Below are 19,987 nucleotides of genomic sequence, written 5' to 3' on the forward strand. Positions count from 1 at the left end.
ATGTTAGTTTATAAATAAAGTCTCTTGTTGTCCTTTATTATTACAGAATTAGAGTTATGGATCTTTGGCATCTGCTGTTTACTTTGGCGCTGGTCTGTGCAAATGACTCACTTTCTTCAAGTGATGGTAAGTTTTATGGTAACCTTTCTGTGCCTTTGTATGTGTATAGCTGTATATAAGGAGTATTTTTATATTATATGCGTCAGGACTGTTGAAAGGTCCTTGATTGTGGTAAGATAGGTGCAAAATGTGAAAAATATGTCAGCTAATCTTACTGTGAAGAGAGTGGATAATGTTGAGGCTATATGTTGCAGAATAAATGTGAATTTTGTAGACTGCATTGTGTGCGTGGTATGTAATCAGACCAGATCAATGCTGGTGTTAAATGTTGAGATGCACTCCTCTAAGGTACCAAAGTTATGAAAGAATTGCATGAGGTTAATTTTTTGTGGAAACTTTTCCTTTCCTTAATGAGTCTATTTAGTATATTTCTATGGTAAATGTAGAACTATTTGGAAGTATAAAGGAAGGACTTCAAGGCTTCACATACTTGGTCTGAGGCCAGTATGAATAAGTTTCATAAGAAATACACTTAGAAATTCTTAAGTAGAGGTTATAAAAGGGATTTGAAAAGAACATGTAACCTCAGACAGCCAGATGGCTGTGGGTAGCCAGCAGAAAACCTCTTAGCTAGGCGAAGCTCTGTTCAGGGTTTGCATCCACTGAATGTGCCTTTGGCTTTCCACAGTTCATCCCCTTCTCATCCTAATTCACCTCAATTTTTCCACTTGTAAATTAAATGTAGGGCTGGAAATTACTCCCTCTAGCTGAGCTTTCTCTGATGCTTTCTGTTTCTGCAACCAGCAATGATCCAGAGACATTTCTGTGTCACCCAGAGGCCTGCCTTGACCCTGTTTGGTCCTTTGGGATGGGTCTTTTACTCATTTAGAACAAAAAGTTCCTGTTAACTTCATTGGGAGTTTTATGTTGTGTCAGACAGATCCGCTTACACGGATTATGATCTGCTCCTGTAAACAAATACAAAACCTAGTCTGCTCAGTCTTATTCTGGCTTTTGGAGAGAACAGTGAGTTTTCCATAATTACTAATCTTACACAAACATGTTGCCTCTTCTCCCAGGACTGCAGAGCAGCATCACTAGAGTAGTTCCTGAAGCAGGTGCCCCTCCTGACCTTCTGACCAAAACCAATGCAAGCAGGGAAAGTCACAGAGGGCAGCTGGCTGAGTGATTTGGAAAAAAGTGGGGTGGAAACAGCTTCCACAGAATGCTGTAAACAGACTGATAAAATTTTCAGTGAAAATTTCTCACGTCTCAGTTTATTTTTTTTCTTCACTCAGTGGCTCCAGTCCTACCTAAGTGTTACAAAATGCAAATTAAATACATACAGAGTTGCAAGGCGTACTTTGTGAGCCCTTCTGCTGTTAACTTTGGAATATGATGCTAAATCAAAGGTCTATGACGTAGTTACCTGTAATCATAACTATCCTACAGTTTAACGGTGTACTAATCCTCCATCTCCCTGATGGAGTTTAGACACCCATATTTGCAAAATGAATGGAGAAATACAAGGGCTATTACCTTGTTGTTAACGAAAACATTAGGCTGAAATAAGATATAATTAGAACTCAGATGATCAGTTTTCAGAGAATTCTTCCATAAAGTTCGTTTTATTTATTAAAAAGAACACCAGTGTCTTTATTTACTTCTATGTTTGTGGTTGAGATTCTTGTCCTCCGCATTATCAGGCCACGGATCATCTGTGAGATTCTCTTCTCCCTTGCTAATTCAGGCATTTTCTGTAACATTTACCAAATTTCATCTGAGTTCCTGATGTATCTGGCTGTTGAAGGCAATGCATGAGTCCAGTTTTCACTTTTGTTCCCTGCTTTTAATTCCTTCTTAGAGCAATACTTTCATTCTGCTACATGCACGTCCCATGGGAAAAGAGTTTGCCTGTTTAAGAAATGTATAAGGAAGTATGGTGTAGTGAAGTGTTTGTTTTCACATTAAAATTGTGTGGCTGAAACAATGTGGGGCTTTTATATAATCTATTCTACATCCTTCTCTGTTTTCTGATTTGGTTAAAAGTATAGATAAGTTTATGATAGGAATCTGCTCGGTAAAGCTGTACACTGTTTTTCCCTGTTGCATACCGCTCCCTTTCATTAGACGTGAACTGAAATAAAATTTGGAAATTCCTCCTTGGTTCTGCTGAAATGTGGAAAGTCAGTGTTCCTCAGTGAAATCTGATACATGTACCAGCTTCTATTCACTGTCTCTTTCAAAATGGCCAGTAGAACAGAAATGAATGTGTCCTGATTTGATCCTTTCCCCACTGTGTCTGCATGTTACAGTAAATTCATTAAATGGACCAAAATAATTCCTGCTCAGATGCTGCAGTCTACTGGACCATCTGATTTCCCTCTCAGTGTTTAAGGGCACATAATGATTTTTAAATCCCTTCCAGATGAGGTGTGGTCCACATGTCCTACGTAAAAATCACGATACAAATAAAACTTAGCTGCAGTGTCACCTTTTATCTGGTGACTTTATCTATACTGATGAAATAGTAACCTCTATTAGTTAACCTCCAGAATCAAAAAAGAAGTATTTTAGTTGTGGTCCTATGCTTAAAGCTAGGACACAATGCTATAAACCTATATGTGTCCTGATGTGCAGTATTACTACTACAGGATTGTGGATATGAAATAAACAGAGCTTTGTCATCCCCAAAATAAATTTTGAATCACTAAACTGCTTTTAAAGTTGTAGCACTTCTGTTTTGAGGGTGGGGGAGATGGTCAACTGAAGAAGTCCAACAAGGAAATAAAACTTGAACAATAATCTTTGAGATAACATGGGAGAACATCCATGTGTCATTCTTGAGTAATACAGATGAAGTAATAATAATACAGTTTTTAGCCAGCCAGTGCTGTTTTGTTCTACTTTTTTGTTTTTCCATGTGAGTGTGCCTGCATCTGCAAATGCTTCTCATGAGCATACGGCCCCTCTCTTAGCTTATTGCTAGGTGATGAATCCTGAAAATCTTACAGAGAGCTCTGCCCAGCACAGTCTTGCTGAGGCCTTCCTATAAACTTAATTAGATATACTCCATACCTGATATGTTGCTACAGGGGTTGATCTGCGGTGTCAGAGCTCCTGAAGAAATCCACTGCAGTAATTGTAATTTTCATCGTAGCACAACAAAAAAAAGGACACAAATTTGCTAGTCTTACACCAAATCACACTGCTGACACAGTGTAATATTGACTCGTATGTAGAGTGATTCACAGAAGAACAGCATGTTTTTACGTCTTGAAAGTAAAGCTTATATTCAGCTGTACAAGCGCCTGTGCTTCGAGCTGGCTCTGAGCAGTGGGGTCAGATCCACCCTTGGCACACAGTTAAATCCCATACGTGTTTCCTCCTGGCAGGGAAAAGGGTGTGAGGCCAGCAGCTGGCCGGAGAACTGCACAGCATTCAAGACCAGATCTTGGACATTTAGTCACATGTTTGCTGTCTGCTCATTCTGCTGGAGGCTTTCCACTGATTTAGTTTTTGTGCTCTGCTTTTGCTAAGAGCCCGGCTTGCCAGCTCCTCAAGCAGAGGCTTTCGCTGGAGTGTGAAGTCACCGGGCTGCCCACCATCACTGAGATGGGGGAGCTGAATGGGACCAAGTTATGTCTGCTGCATTGGGCTTGGCAGGGAGCTCGGAGCCACGCAGGTCTGGGACGTGCAGCCTCCTGCCAGCTGGATGCTGAGACGCACGCTGCCCGCGTCCCGGAGGTGCTGCACAGCAGGGAGTACCCGGCACGGCAGAGCCAGTGGCAGACAGAAAACGTAAAGGCCACCGCAGTGGGAAAGTAATTTCTGAGAGGTGTGTAACTGGCATAGGTGGATGGGCCTTGTGCCACAGAGATTTAAAAGCAGAAGGCCCATTTTCACAGCTCTGAAGGCATTTTTGTCAAGTCAGCAGAACTAAGGCTCCTGAGAATTTCGGTTGCTTTGAAGATGAGGGATTATGTGCTTTTGAAAATCACACAGCTTTGTTTATAGGTAATGTGGCACGTGAACAAGAGGCAGGAGTGATTCATGAGTATCTCACCTACTTCAGTGCAATAGTAATCATGTTTCAAGGCAAAATGAGAACTTATGTTCAAATGCACATAAGCAATTTGTGTTTGAGATTAATGTAACCATGGTGCTTCAAATATGTCTCTAAGCATATATGTGGGTATTATGTTTTAATATACCAGCTGACAACAAAAGTGGCTGAATAACTCCAGGCACGGGTTGCAAAATGTTTAGGAAGCAAAGTAAGTTTTGTCCACTTTTTCCTTCTTTACAAGTGATCAGTGTAGGTCACGTAAGGACACAGAGGAATAAACAGGGAATTAGACCCAGTTAATAAAACAATACTTAAGCTCAAGCAGTTCCAAAACTAATTTCTTCCCAGTGAAAGAAGTAGGAAATGTCTTTTATCATTTTTGATACTAAATCAACATTTATTTTAGAACGTTACAGCTATGTTAATTCATTCTCTGAAGCAGGTTTAGGGAGATATTTGTATTTAATGACACAACAGTGAAAATATTTTTGAATGAACTGTTTTTGTACGATAATTTTAGGAGCTACAAGTCTGAATTTACTGTTCCTTTTATCTAATCTGATTTCAGAAAATACTTGAATCATAAGTTTTTGTGTGTGCGTGGTTGTGGGTTTTTTTTACATTGTTGTGTGAAACTTATGTTCAAATGCTCAGTTTTCTTCATTTTTATAGAAGTATGATTAATTATTTTCCCTTCTGACATACATCAAGTCCAGTTTTGACTTGCATCAAAATGTCCCTCTGTTGTGCTGGTATGTGTTCCCTTGCTGTACTTGGATGCTTTGTATGCATTCCATATCCAGATTAAACCATCTAAGTTTAGGTGTGCAGTAGGTGTCAAATCTGCCAATTACAGATCTAGGGTTTGAATCCATCAGCCATGACTAAAACCCTATGGTTTTAGTGTCATTAGACACTCCCAAGCACCTCAGGTACCTGCACAAGACTCAGAGGTGGCACAGAACATGTAGGATGTGTGCATCCTCTTGGAATGGCCAGAAGCTTTTTGAGCTGTATAAAAAAGCTTGAGGCCAGGCAGCTCAAATGTCCCTGTACATCTGTTTTCAGGCAACTAAATCAACTCCATCAGTTGTTCTTTGTTCCAGGGACTGTACTGAGTCTCTCTCCACTGGTTTCATGGGACCTTGGACACCTCAGGATGATGCTCATCCGTGTATGAATCATGGAGAATCACTAGGTACCCAAAATAACAGCATGAGACTTATAGATAAAACATAAAACCAGTAGGAGCTCTGTGCATTTTGAATCAGAGGCTGGAAGGCAGGCAGCTTGAGACAGCTGCAGATGTTAAGCTACTGGTTTTTGCCCTACCTCGCACAAAGAGAGTTGAATGTAGGTGTCTGTGTTTTGAACTGAGTCTCAGCCGTACAGCTACAGCTGCCTTGTTTGGGTATGCATAATTCTGTGTGCTTTCTGCTGGGCAGCGGTGTAGCTACTCAACCACATTGCCAGCCAAGGTGAGGGGTTTGAAAGAATAACAAAGGGCTTCTTACTGTCAGCGTGAAGTTAGGTAGAAGACCGATGTTGTCTAAAGTCATAGATTTGATTTTTGTGACAAATAGAAGAATTCTTAGTCTAAGCAGTGAGGTGCTGTTGAATTGCAGCATGTTTTCTGCTGAGGAAAGGAAATTTGTCCATTTGTTCCTGGAGGTGGAAGATAGCAGAGACTTTGTTGTCTGGTTTGAAATACTCAGAAAGATCAACGGCATTGTGGAGTTTTGGCTGAAAATACGTTTTGTGATTTAGACAAACTCAAATGTTACAGGTTGCAGTCAGTGCAGTGACAAACTATTTCTCATACATGAGGAACGGTCTTTTATTTTTAATGACTTTTTTGGTGATTTGGAATATTCGCATGAATAACTATCCTAAGCTTGTTAGGAGTGGCAAAAGATAATAAGAAAGGGCAAAGTCTTTCCCTAACTTAAGCTGCAAACTCTCTTTCTTCCTCTTGGTGAATAATAGTACCATAATATGTTTGGTAGTCATCTGTTCATTGTGTTCATTTTCTTTTCACTAATTCTTTCAGCTGGTTTATTTTTGCTTGTATTTTTTTTTTCTCTGTGTTACCTACTTTTTCAATTATCTGCAGGCATATAATTAGGGGATACAAACCAAAGCAGAGCTGGCAGTGAAAGTTCAACATTGCTACCAGCTTGGTGAATCCTATTTTACATAGACAGCAGCAGAATAGTTAAGAAAGCATATTTAAAAATTACAAGTTTTAAAACAGACTTAAAGCAGACAAAGTCTTTAGAATAATTGCCTCATTTCCAGAAATTTAAGTATCTCTGAGCAAGAAAAATGTTCCATTATGTAGTAGAAATTGCCACAGAAGCCATTCCAGGAGCCAAGATCAGGAAGCTTGGCACAAGTGAACGTTAAGTTACACCACTCTGATCCTGCTAAGCCATTCTTGCTGGAGGGAACATTCATTTTGGCAGAGAGCAAAGTAGTATTTCCATCATCACTTTCCATTGTGATTAGGCATGGCTTTGATGGCTAGCAGAAAATTTTGAAGGAGGGCCTTGAGTCTGTGCACTTGGAGTTACTTTCACTGCTCCTGCTTCCTGGCAAGTAGTATGCATTTCAGATAAGCCATTTTTCTGTGACCATATGACAGTATCTATGCTGTCCCATGGAGAAGAAAGGATTTTACCTTCCCTTTTTTCTATAACAGGTAGCATACATGGTATTTTAACAGGAAGGGATTTGGGATTTCTAAGAGTGGAAGATACATTCTGGAAATGAATTGTAGACAGGCATATCCTTTATAAGAAAACAGAAAACAAAAACATAGTCCTGGAATTTTGAGGGATAGTAGCCTTAAATTATGCCCCTAAAATCCATATTTAGGCTTGTAACTGAGTACATCCAATAGTTCAGATGTTAACTGGGACTGCAAGAGGCTTGTCTCTTTTGTCCCTTCCTCCAAACCACATCAGTGACTCCAGTGAAGATTTAGTGAAGAGCCTTTGCATATCTTCACTCACAAGCCTGCCAAAAAAACACATCATGAACAATCAGCTTCACTCAGACACCCTGCAGAGTAACGTACATGCCAGTTTTCCTATCCAGTTATCTGAGTTATATGTAGCTGTTGTGTAGATTTCCTTCATTGTTCCTTAGTTGCCATCACATTTTCTTCTCTTTGAAACACAACCTCACCAATCTGCTGTCCTCTGATTGCTGGGTTTTGAGATCATATGCACAAAGGAGCTGCACATCTGTAGTTGATGTCAGGAATAGTGAGAGGGAAAAGTTAAGCTGTCAGCTGCAAGGCTTGTAATGCCAATGTACATCTCTTTCCCAAGCAGCCAAGCCGCCAACATACACACTGGTCCTCCTATGAAATGGAATTGCTTCTCCTTTACCTCCTTTACCAGGGTTGAGCTGCACCCAAAACTGCTCACTAGCAGTGGTCACTTGTGGCTCACTTTTGAGAAGCGGTGCAGCTAGTCTGAAACAAGAACTTCTGCCCGTACATGCATTGATGTGTATGAATTTAAGGAGAAAGATCAGACAATGGAGACAGCAAAAAACATTCACAGCACTTTGTACAGTTATCTAAGAATATAAGTATGAAAATTCATAGTTAGCTTTTAACTTCTCTTTTGGTATTTGAAATGTAATTGTATATTTCATGTGAATTACTAGAATGGTTTGCACTGTACTAGCCAAATGCAACTCACTTAATAAACTGCACAAGGGAAAGGAAGAGGAGTTCAGGCAAGTAATCACTAAACCATATTATGGAAGCATATTGCATGAGTTATGATGAATCATCCCATGCAGAGGTATATACAGAGCAAATTCTTTCAGTGTTACTCATCTGTAACCAGAAAAAGAAATTGTTGTCACTGCACATTTACTACATATAATGAAATGACCATGGGAAACTGTAAATTTTTTTCATGAATGTAAGCAATGATACCGTTATCATTGTGTAGTAATGTACACTGCCTGATTCAAACTACAATGGACTTTCAGAACCAAGAGACTGTCTGCAGTGTTGCACCTTTTTGTTCCATGCTGTGGGCTTCAGAAGTGATAGGATCCAGTAGGAAACAGAATAAAATCATGACTGGTAACTGGAGAAGCAACCTTAAACTGAACTGGTTCATACCATTGTACGTGAGGGAGCATTGTTTGGCACCTCAGCAGTATTTTGGCACATCAGTGCTCTCTCTTCCAAAGGACAGAAGCAACAGAGGAACAATTGAGAGCAGGAGTTCGTTCGCAAGATGCCGTCCCTGAGTTGCATGGAATGACTGAAAGCTTCGTGCAGGTAACCACCCTCAGCAGGACAACAATTTTCAGGGATGCAGCAGCACTTCCACCATCATTAGGTACTTCATGAACTGGCGCTGCCATTTGGAGGAACGCTTGGTCCAGCCTAGCAGTCAAATTCTTGGAAAAATTGACTGCAACAGTCCCTCGGATGTTTGTTGCAAGCATTGGCCGTTCCACCAGTCTTCCATGGTACTCTCTGTAGCAGTATTACTGGTTACTGGGTGATGGAAAGGGAAAAGGGGATTTTGATAATACTGTGCCCTAGCAAGGTTCTCCTTGGGGAATCAAAATACCAGGCCTGGGCTGTTTCCCTTCCCTGTTACTGGAAAGGAGCTAAGAAGAATAGCCCAAGAATGGTGCTGTACGTGGCAGGCAGAGCTACAGACTATGGGTATGGACTCTTTATAGCTTCTGATTCTGGAGGAAGTTCTGGTATTTAACAAGACAGAACTTTATAACTTTGCTTTTTCTTCTTCTTGCTCATTACAGAAACATGCTGTAAAATGAAGTAGTGACAGCACTGGTTAGTTTTCTGCAGAACTTTGAACCCCCTGATAGAGATTTTGAATTCTCCTAGCTTAATGCAGTGAACTTTTTTTTTCCTAAAGCACGAAGTGATGGCATTTGTGTTTGTTTCTTTTTAACAGATTATTTTACAAAGTAATTCCATGCTAAGGAACGTAGAATTGCTATAAGATAGGCTAATAGTGTTGGTATATCATCTGCAGAGCCATGTGTAATTTCTGTTCGCTCCTACCATTTATCCTTACTAAATCGGTTAGTTCCCTGGGAGTTCCAAGGAATGCGATAGGAAACTATTAAATATTAAGTGTGATTGGGAATTTATGTATTTATCACTTATATCAGCCTTGGCACCAAAGAAATGTTACGTAGCAGACCTGACACCAATTTTAAAAAGACTCAAGGAAATTGCACACCAGAAAGCTTGTCTTCAGAGCAAGGCAAATTTGAAGACACTTGAAAAAAGCATAGATTGGTAAAGACATGGAAAAATGTTATATATTTTGGAGTTGGTATAAGCCCTATTTCTTTCAAAAAGCACTTCGTGTTTGCACCCGTAGCTACTGACTCAAAGATTTCAACAAGCACACTGAAAGTGGTTGTTCGGTCCCTATAGTAGTGATGTTCAGAGAGCCTTTGTGCAAGACTCTAGCAAAGGTTCTTTCTTTGAAAATTGTCAGGGGATAAAACCGAAGGGTGTCCATGGATTAAAAATTAATCAGAAGGGGAAATAAAGGAATACATTATCAGCTCCCACAGCAGAAACATCTAAGGATGTTTCTCTTCCACAGTCAATACAAAGAGAAATTAAATAGACAAGAACTTTTCCGCTTGGAAAGCTCTGCGGTGGGACGTGACAGAAATCTGTGCGATCCTGCGTGGCGCCAAGGGAGTGAAAGGGAAGGGTGTGAGCGTGCAGCAGCCATCGGGGGCGTCCTGGATTCCTGCACGTGCCTGTGCAAACACTGCAGAGCTGCACTGCCAAGGTGATGGACTGCAGTCGGGCTGGGGAAAGGCAGAGAGATCCACCCAGCCTGAGAAGCATGTCTTCTCTAGGCTGTCCCTGGCTATCACCCGGAATATATTCAGGGAACCATAATGAAAGGAAATATATTTATTCTTCCTCTGGTCTGGGATTGTTTGTTTATCATTCCCCTAGCAATGTGTAGTCTTGGCATTAGAGGCAGGGCTGACGCAGAAAATTTAGAAGCAAATCTGAACTCACTTGGATCAAGAGTTTGTATTTGAATCCATATAAGCTAGAACCCCGTGTTTATTGCTCTGTAAAGACAAAATAACCAGAACAATAACATGCCTGGCTGGCAAACCCCATGTGCGTCATGTTTCTTTTAAAAGGCACTGCTTGCCACGTATGCCCACAGTAAAACAGGAAGAACGATATTATCATTTAAAAAATGCTAAATTTTAAACAACAACATACATGTATACAAAGTAAAATAACATCATTATACCCTTTGAATTTCTTTTCTGTCTTTTCAGCACTGAAGCACAACACAAAGACTAATGTAATAATTTGCCTTTGAACAGGAATTTGCAAGTGTTAGCGAAGTGAATGTAGGTAATAATTGTAAATGCTAACACTGTCTATTTATTATTTACTGGTTATGATTAAATAGTTAATACTCATAATTATTTCAATGAAAATGCTGATGACAACTGTAGTTACTGTTGTATAGGATTTAATTCAAACCATCTGTTTTCATCCACTTGTATATATCCGTGCTTGCAGTGAAGTGAAGTGTTTTTCTGGAAGTTAAAAGTGATTATTAAGGGAATGGAAATTATTAATGGTTCATGGCTTGGCAAGGTAAAGCTTTTTGAAGTTCCTAGTGTCTATATTCAAGGGCTTCTGCAACAGAAATGGTTGAGGGCAGAATGTAATGCAGAAGTGTTTTCTGCCATAGGCTATGCATTGATATTTGGGGTTGGTCTGAGTAAGGTGTTAAGAGGTAGAAGTCACTGGTCTGACTTCTACACCACTTAACTAAACCCATTTATTTCATAGGGCAAGGGAAATATGAGTAATGTATTACAAAGAAGGTATGTGATACTGGTCAACAATATGGAAAAGTGCTGGTGTATACATAGACAATATAATTTATCCTCCAGCAAACTGTTTCATTCCCTCATTTATTCTTCATTGGATTTGTAGTGGATGGTTGTTCATGCTAACTAGCTTAGTTAGCTTTGAACGTAACTGCCTCATCTGTTTTAGTCAGAAACTGCCCTGTTATCCAAGGATGCCTCCACTTGGCTCCAGAGCCCAGCACTTCCCACTGTGAAGATCTATTAAACCACTTCACAGGAAAAACACTTACATCTACTTCTACTCTACAAGTAATGAAATGAATATGAGGTCAATAACTTACTGTCTTTCTTTTCCCAATCCGTAGCATTGGCACAATAGGAAGCTGTAGAGATAATCAGAAAAACCCAGGGTATCTCCTGTTACTCATGACACATGCTTTTCAACGCACCTAGAGCCTTTCAGAATTAAATTAAAGTCTTGGCTGGACTGTGTCATGCTTTGTAGAGGTAGAAGGCAAGAAGACTTTGCAGCCCTCTGGGGAATCCAGCTGTCACAGCTGAGACTGTTCAACTGCACATTCCCGGCCCAGCTAATTAAATGGTTACATACATTTCTACAGAGATACTTGCACGAGTATTGCAGAACCCTCCAGAATGAGACTTCACCTTAAGAGAGGTAGCAAACACCAAAATGGTGGAATTCACTGCAGTTGCCCCAGATATCAAAGAGCTGTTACCTGTCAGCTTTCCCCGCTCCATGAACACTGCTCGTTGTTCGAAGCAGGTTTTTCTCTGGGTTGCTCTTTCTTTGCCCCACCAGTTGAGAAGCATTTGTTTTTTACCCAGAGGAGCACACTTTACAGAATCTGGCCTCCTGGGCACGTTTGCCTGTGGCGCAATCTTGTGAGTGTTTTGTTGAGATAAGTGGGTGACAGCTTCCAGTTAGTGTTCGGCAGGAGGGGAGGGCTTCTTTCCAAAAGTGCTGACCACCTCAGCATAACTACATCCTTTTTGCAGAGGTCTCAACCTGACGTGTTATCTTATCCCCCCAGAACAGCAGCCTTGACAGCCTGCTGCACCTTTTTATCTAGCTGGTAGACTTGCAGAGCAGTTCTAGTTACAGGAAAGAACTGTGCAAGGATTACATCTATCAGGGTTACTGTTTGGTCTGTGTTGTCCAACATATTGTAACAGAAGGCTTGATTGTAAGTTATTGTTAAATGCTGTTTTTCAGTTATGGTATCTTGTTACTGTTGGAGTTAAACATGTTTTTTCTTTCTATTTGTTCAGCCAAAAGTGCAGTTTGTCTTAAGAGAGTTAGGCTCTGTTTTCTTCCTGTTTAGAGAAGTGTCAGCAGTTAATGTCTTGCCTTTTAACTCTGTTATATTCCCTTGAAATCCCTTAAGAAACATGAGATTATGACCATGACAAAACTTTGCCCTTCCATGTGTTTTACATCTCAACAATTTGCAAAGATGTGTGAAATACAATTAAGATCTCAAAGATGCCTATGTATACACACTGGCTTCCTAGAAAAAGAGCACTATTTTTTGCAAAGTCATAGCTATCCCTTATAAAAAAAAGAAAAAAAAAAAAAAAAAGTATTAGACTTAGGATGTGTTTGATGTGTTTGTTTAACCCCCTTTAAGAAAATAGGTGGGGATCAAAAAAAAAAAAAAGTGTTACATTGATAGAGCTTGTGGTTTTAAACAGAGATAGTCTCTGTTATTCTAGTTGCCTATGGAAATCCCATTGTGCAGTTAATTATATTTACGAAAAGCCACTATTAATCTCCTAACAAATTACTTTTACAAGATCCCTGGATATTTCTCATTTACTAGAGTTAACCTTCCCTGTCTTCTTAAATGGGTGAGGAGGTCCCACAGCATTTCCTTATTGTTAGCTTAGTACACCATAGCTTTTTAATTGCCAAATGTTAGAAAGATGTGAATTTTAGAAGAATGCATACGAAGTTCTCTTTCCTTTAAATCAGAGCAAGGCCTGTTCTTAGGTAAGGAATAAAAATTCCTAACTCCGTATCTGGGATGTCTGCAGCACAGATGTATCCCTTGTAGGAACAGAGCTGGCCTAATCAAATCCTTGCAGCCCAGCATGTGGGAGATTTCCAGAAAGACTCTGTGCAGAGCACTGAAGCTATCGTGAGTTCTCATGTGGAGTTTAGTTCAGTGCTAAGGCATGAGTGAGATTTGTTTTACCGATTAAGTCTTTTTTGTTTGTTTGTTTGTTTTTTGTTTATAATTAGTATTTAGTTTATACACGATGTATGAAATTACCATTTTCCTTGTAACTGCTTTCTGGAGGGAATATACCCCAACTACCTGAGTTGTCCCTATCAACCGTACCCGTCATCAGTGTCAGCAGGAAGACAAAAGGGTTGCAATAACCTGAGCCCTTCAGATGAGGCTGGGGCATTTTTACAGGAATGGATGATCTTCCTAAGCCACTTATTTATCCAATAGTAGACAAAATCCCTGTGACTCTAGGAAGAGTAATAGCTTTGTAATAGAGACATTGGTCTGAAACAAGCTTTCAACATCTGGCTTTGCCACAGAAATTCTTCTGTGTCCGTTGCAAATTGATTAATATCTGTGTCCCAGCTCCCCAGCTATAAAGTAAGAAGGCACTTGGAGAATAAATTCCTTAATCTGCTCGAGTTGATCAGATATTTTGGTGATGAAATTGCTGGAGTTATGCAATACTGCCTGTCAACAGCATTGCATTTATTGTGCAGAGGAAAACAACAGAAAAATATATGTAGTCTTCCAACACTGACAAAGCTGGCAGGCTGCCTCCTCTGCCAAGGCAGGAGAAGGCAGCTGTCTGTTTCTCAGTAGGTAGGGGACAGCAGTATCAAACAGAGAAAACGCTGACGTTTCTCCCACTGCATATTTGATTTCTGCATAAATCTGCATACTTGCAGGAACTCTGCTTTTCTTCCAACAGGCAAGGACTTGTACTACTGTGAGCCCATAACTAATTGTTACCATGGGAAACTATGAAATGGCCACCCACACTTTCGTATCTGAATAGAGCTTGTGTTCAGACACACTCTTCAATCAGTGTGTGGAGATGTACACAGTGTATATGTGTGTTTCTTCCCCATGTAGCATGGGGAAGTTGAAATACAAAAGGTTACTTTTAATGTAAAAGATTTTGGCAGCATCAGCAACACCTGGAACACTTTGTCTGTGGAGATGCTCAGGTAGGAGAGGTACAGAGTGCTGCTCGGTGTTGCTTCAATTCATTGACACATGAATTGAGCACACAGCAAGACACAGCCACTCGCATGAAATTTTCCCTTTTCTTGCTTTACTTGTTGCCCAGTGTGACCCTCCAGCCCTTCTCCCCACTGAATAATGTGATCCAAAAACAAAAATTGAAATGGAGCTTTTCAAAGTAGACAGCATTTTGACTAAAATTATGAACCTATTTTTCTCTTTTGCCTGTTCACTGGAAAGGCTGAATTACCCTGCGTGAAGTTTTCTAAAACTGTCATGAGACGTGTACCTGATTAGAAGATCTCCACTTGAGTGAGTGGAGCTGGGAGATGTCCTGAGTGACCCAAACAGCACGGTGGCAGGCAGCGACCAAGGGGTCTCTGCTAGGACAGGAGCTGGGGGTGCTGCTGGCCTATGGCTTCTCCTAGCCAGCAGCTGCTTGAGGAGGAAGCACGTACAAGCAGGTGCTTGTATCAACATCTAGATTTAACCTTTAACAGGTTAGAATTGACTGTTTTCAAGCTGCTTAGTTTTTGAAAGCTTTTAGATGTGCTGTTGAAGGCAGGCTGCTTGCTAGCAAGCTGCATTGGAAAATCATTAGGGTCAAGAGATGTAATTGTTTCGCTATTTGTGTGTCAGCAGAGCAGACCAAGGGCTTCTGTGACTGTAGAGAGGATTGCTGTGAAGCAGGTTAAAACATATTGAAATGTTGTGGAAAAGGCTGCATTGTCACTGGCTGAACTGCACGTTTGCTTTGGACTGTGGATTTGGCAGTGTTTTGTGAGACAAAAGAACCACCAGCACTAGAGTACAATGCTTGGCTTCCTCCCTGTCTTCAAAACAGCCTGATCTGCCAAATTCTTGTGTGTACAAAATACTGACTGGATTAATATCAATGTCAATTATAACATCGTTTGGGACAGCAAGCAAGCACTTGTTCCTTCCTGACGTTTCGGTGGTGTGTGTGAGCACCTTTAGCACCAGCAGGTCCCGTCCTAAATAAAGGACCGGGCTGCACATGTCACACAAGCATGGACCTTAGTGATCTTTTAACTTTGTGTCTTCTGTCATGTTGGTTCCCTGCTCTCCTCCCTTTTTTGTTTTTGGGGTATGTCTAATCTGAAAAGATAGGCATTGTGGATATTATTAATCTAATTTGATTATGATGGAAGTGCTACTGTGTAGCCTTGGAGTTTCAAGGATGAGAAGATGACTGCAGACACCTAGATTCTTGATGGGAGCTGGAAAAACAATAGGCATCTAATTGCCATATTGTTTGTTTCCTCTTATTTCCTTAAGTTACAACTTTAAACAAAGAGATCTCATATCAAACTAAAATCTTTTACCACTTGCGAAATTAACAACTAAAAATGTTGAAAGTGAAAGTAGCAAATAAACATCTCCAGAAGCATACTGTTGTGCAGTACTGAGTGTTCCTGTTCTGAGCAATTCCCTACTAGAGAAGAGACATGACTAAAAGCATGCGAATATAAAACCTGTATTATTAAAGTTTTACTCTTTTACTTATTCTCAGAATTTTAAGAATTAGCTAAATGAAATTGTTTAAATACAGGCAGAGCATGGTTCAAGCTACAACAGATTTTAATGATCTGAGAAAATATGTTTCTCAGTGAAATATCAATATTGCAAATTTAAAGAAGAATATTTTTAATTGTTTTTCTGCCGTGAGAGTAGCTTGTCTAGCTGTTTATCTGTATTTTTGATGAGTTACCTTAATATTTCGTAAGTGCTATGTTGGCCACTTAAAACGTTTTTGTTTTTATAGATCCCTTAGTAGATACATTGCTGGTTTCAATTCTTTCAAATTACATAAAAGTATCCAGATATTTGTCATATGATAGTTGTGATTGTAGAGCAGTAGGAACAATGGGAGTTTCTAATTGACTGCATTTTTCTTTCACTTTCTAAAATACCTTACTGAAGGGGATGGATTCCTAGGAGAATGCTTTACTTTAAAGTGTAAAGTGTAGTACCTAAGAACATATTCTAGATGTCATATTTAATTCCGTTGCCAAAGTAATCTTTTGAAACATGAAGAAAAAATTGTAATAGACCAGTATTATTTTAAATAACTCAGGGAAAAATTGCACTTAGTTGCATTTTCAACAACAAAATTCTGCTATTTAAAAGGACTGCAAAACTGTTTTGAATTTTTTTATTGTATTTTCTTCTGATTTTTTTTTCATCCATTACTGTGAACTTTCATCATGTTGAGCTTAGCCCAAAGGTTTCCTGTGTTCCAGCTTTTTAAGGTACCCAACCTGTGTAAATACATTAGGATAGTTCTAAACCATTAAAAACAAGAGGAGATAAATGTGTTCAAAGTTCAAATGTGTTCTGCTGGCTTTTATCATCAGTGTGAATCATGTCGCAATTTAGATGCTTAAAATAGTTTGTTGTTCATAAAACACAGCAAAATACAGCAAATGAAATCTCTTTAGAGGAGGCAGAAATCCATAGTGGGCATTTCAGTTTGGTACTGAGGGAGGTTTCTTACGGGAAGGGGCTAGTTTTTTTTCCATTTGGGTAGTTCAGTCTTTATTTTAAATTATTGTTGGTGTACTTGGAATGTTGTGTGTTTCAAAAGTTGTGGAAACTGAAATCCTTTTTTTTTTTTTTTGTCCTTAAAAATGAAACAGTATAGGAAGTTTATGTTTCTAGGATAGCACTAGATCACAACCATTTCAATAAACCAAATTCAGTCATCCTGGTGAATCAGATTCTTACCTCTTTCTGTTATTTCCCAAGACCTCCAGCTTAATTGCATACAGCTTGCAGAATCAGTGAATAAATGTTCTTTTAAAAATGTAAAAGCCTGAAAGATGACATTTCTTGGGCCAGATACTGTGATGCTCCTGTCTCTGGACTGAGGCTGACAGCTCATCCTTAAATCCAGCAGGCACAGTGTGCCAAACCAACAAAGCCATGTGGGAGAGTAAAACTGTTCAGGATTATCTTTTTTCCATCTTGCATTATCATTAGTGCGCTGACATAAAACAGCAGGTATTTAAGAAGGGAATACAGTAGGAAGGAGCTCGTCTCAGTCTGTATAAGGAAAAGCCAACCGTTTGGATGTACAAGGGCAGCAGCTTTTGCAAGGATGGGAACCAGAGAGCTTGAGTCAGGGAAGGGAGGTGACTAGTGAAGTTGCTCAAGTGTCTGTGTTGAGACCTGTTCTTGTCTACATGCTCATAACCAACTCAGAAAAGGAGGGAAACACTGAGGTAGAAGTTTGCTGATGCTCTGCGAGGTTACTTAGAACTGTAAATCAGTGGGTCAGCCAAAGAGCTGCAGAGAGACCTTACAGGGCAAGCATCCAGGTAATGAATCAGCAAATTAAAGCCAGTGTAGATAAATGTGAAGTGATGCATGTAAGCAAGATGCAGTCCTCGTTTTGCATATAAATTCAGGGGCTCCAAACTGTATGACTCAGCCATGGGATTTTGCAGCTATGATTGCTCCCTGAGGCCAGCTCACTGCTCATCATGTGCAGTTCCGCTCTTCCCAACCAAAACAATGTAAGGCAGAGCTGGAAAAATGCAGAGAAGGGCACCAGGGATGGACAACACTATGGAACAGACTCAGTGCCGAGAACAGCTATGGTCATACTCTTCAGTTTAGAAAGGAGGGAGAAGGAAATCTAAGAAGTGTCTATAAAAGTGATTAATGACAGAGGGAGTAGTTTGAGGATTGCTGTCTGCCCTAGCAGAAAAAAAAAAAAAAAAAAAAAAAAACAGGAGTTACCAAACTAGGAGAAGGGACACACAGAACATTTTAAAAGTTGGTTTTTCATGTAATCCATGGTTAGGCTGTCACTCTCCAGAGCCATGGATCCTTAACGCAGGTCAGTTTACACCTCTGGGTGTGGCTTATTTTACACTGTGTTTCAGTGCGTGCAGGATAATGAACGTAATGCTTATTGGGTCTAGTCCACACTAATTACTGCGGCTGATACTGCTTTTGGAGTAACGTGTCAAAAAATACTGTTAATTGAGAAAAATACTTCACAGACAGTATTTAGACTGCAAAAGGTTGCCCAGAGAAGCTGTGGATGCCCCATCCCTGGAGGTGCTCAAGGCCAGGCTGGATGGGGCTTTGGGCAACCTGGTCTGGTGGGAGGTGTCCCTGCCCATGGCAGCGGGGTTGGAATGAGATGAGCTTTAAGGTCACTTCCAACCCAAACCATGCTATGGTTCTGGGATTAAAAGCAGTAGAAGAGTAAGGGTCTCTAAAGTCCATTGGCTTTTCCACAGAAGTTTCCTTTTTCTGCCAACCTTATGCTAGAGTTTAAAGACATTATGTCTGAGGGAAAACTGTGTTACTGCTCAAAAGGAGTAGAAATAGCGCAGAATCTGTGCAGTTCCTGTGTTGGTGTGTCCTTCATCTTGGTAGTTGTGGTATTTCCACAGCAAATACTAGAAATAGTGAAGTCACTAGTCAGCTTCAGGGAGTCCTTGGCTCCTTCTCTGCTTTTGGTATGAAGTGTCATTCCAGTTATAGTGTTTTGTTTTTGTTTTTTTTTTTTTTCTTAAAAAAAAAAAAAAAGAGGGGGAAAAAAAAATCAGAAGAAAAACTTAAGAACATTTCAGAACAAGGATGGGCAGTACTCAGAGTCTCTTTTGGAAACGCCTTCTGCAGCCAGAGTTTTTCAGCTGAGGAGGCTTTATCCCTCCCCAGGATCTGCAGCTATGTCCAAGAACACATGCTCTTGGCAGCAGACTGCTGCTGTCTGATGTAGCTGGGGAACTGAAAATAACTGTTCTAAGGGAAAAACTTTAGACGTAAAAGACTTCAGTTATCTAATGTTGTTTGGTTTTAGTATATTTTGGGTGATAAGAGAATTGGAGGGTTTGGGATTCTTTTTTTTGCTTTCCTCTCAGAAATCATCAGCTAAGCAGTTTGCACACAAAGATAATACAGGACATAGTGAAGTGTGTTAAACCTCCTTTCACTTGTGTAATCAGAATTCTCTCTCCGCCTTTTTAAATGATGTGGAAAAAATTTAGTGACTGAAATCAATATTCTGTCTTTGTTTTATACTCTTTCGTAAGTGCAGTTTGGTTTATTTTCCAATTTCATCATTTGTGTTAAAGGCAAAGTTGTCCTGCTACCCATAACGTTGGGTAAATAGTTACCAATAAAACCTTAGTGCATTTGGTGAAAAAGGATTTAAAAAAAAAAAAAAAAGAGTTGTTCTTGTATCAGCTCACTGTTTTAACAGGGTGTGCTGCTTTCAAATAACTGTTTATAGTGCCTGTTAATTTAAAACAATCTCACCAGCAACAGCTGTGGGAGGATTACGACCCATCAAAGGTAAGATGCAATGTAATTTAGAATCAATAAATCCCTAGCCTATTGTGGTGTTAGAATTCAATTTGAAATAAGTGAAATATATTATTATTATAACTAGCATAGCATATTTTGATACATTATCTTTAAAAGCAGTCTGTGTCTTTATATAAAGTGCAGATTTTGCAGCAGAACCATATACATAGACCAAAACTTACACTTCTAAAGGACCTTGCACTTGTGACTATCAAAATAGTTAGTAAATTAATAGAGATTTAATACAGAAACACAATAACATATTTCCCAAATACTATTTTTGCTTAGCAAATGAGGGAAACAGAGATACAGAGAAATAATAATTTTCCAGAAATCTTAAGGGGAATGCAATGGTTAAGTGTGTCATGGCTTGACAGAGAAAAAACTT

At 39.7% G+C, this 19,987-nt stretch overlaps 1 protein-coding gene across 7 annotated transcripts in view; it reads left to right on the forward strand.

Annotated features, from left to right (window-relative positions):
* Positions 1-19,987, forward strand: part of GHR (growth hormone receptor) — a 141,654-nt gene that overhangs the window by 70,231 nt on the left and 51,436 nt on the right. For 6 of the 7 annotated variants that reach the window (XM_068665882.1, XM_068665880.1, XM_068665884.1 and 3 more), the window contains one exon: positions 47-126. In XM_068665882.1, the coding sequence (XP_068521983.1) occupies positions 57-126 (70 nt within the window). In that variant the 5' untranslated portion in view covers positions 47-56. Of the gene's footprint in view, positions 1-46; positions 127-8,351; positions 8,439-19,987 lie in introns of those variants that run through there. The other variant, XM_068665887.1, reaches the window with a different exon arrangement.

The sequence above is a fragment of the Anas acuta genome, chromosome Z (assembly GCF_963932015.1).
Source record: "Anas acuta chromosome Z, bAnaAcu1.1, whole genome shotgun sequence".
NCBI classification, from domain to species: domain Eukaryota; kingdom Metazoa; phylum Chordata; class Aves; order Anseriformes; family Anatidae; genus Anas; species Anas acuta.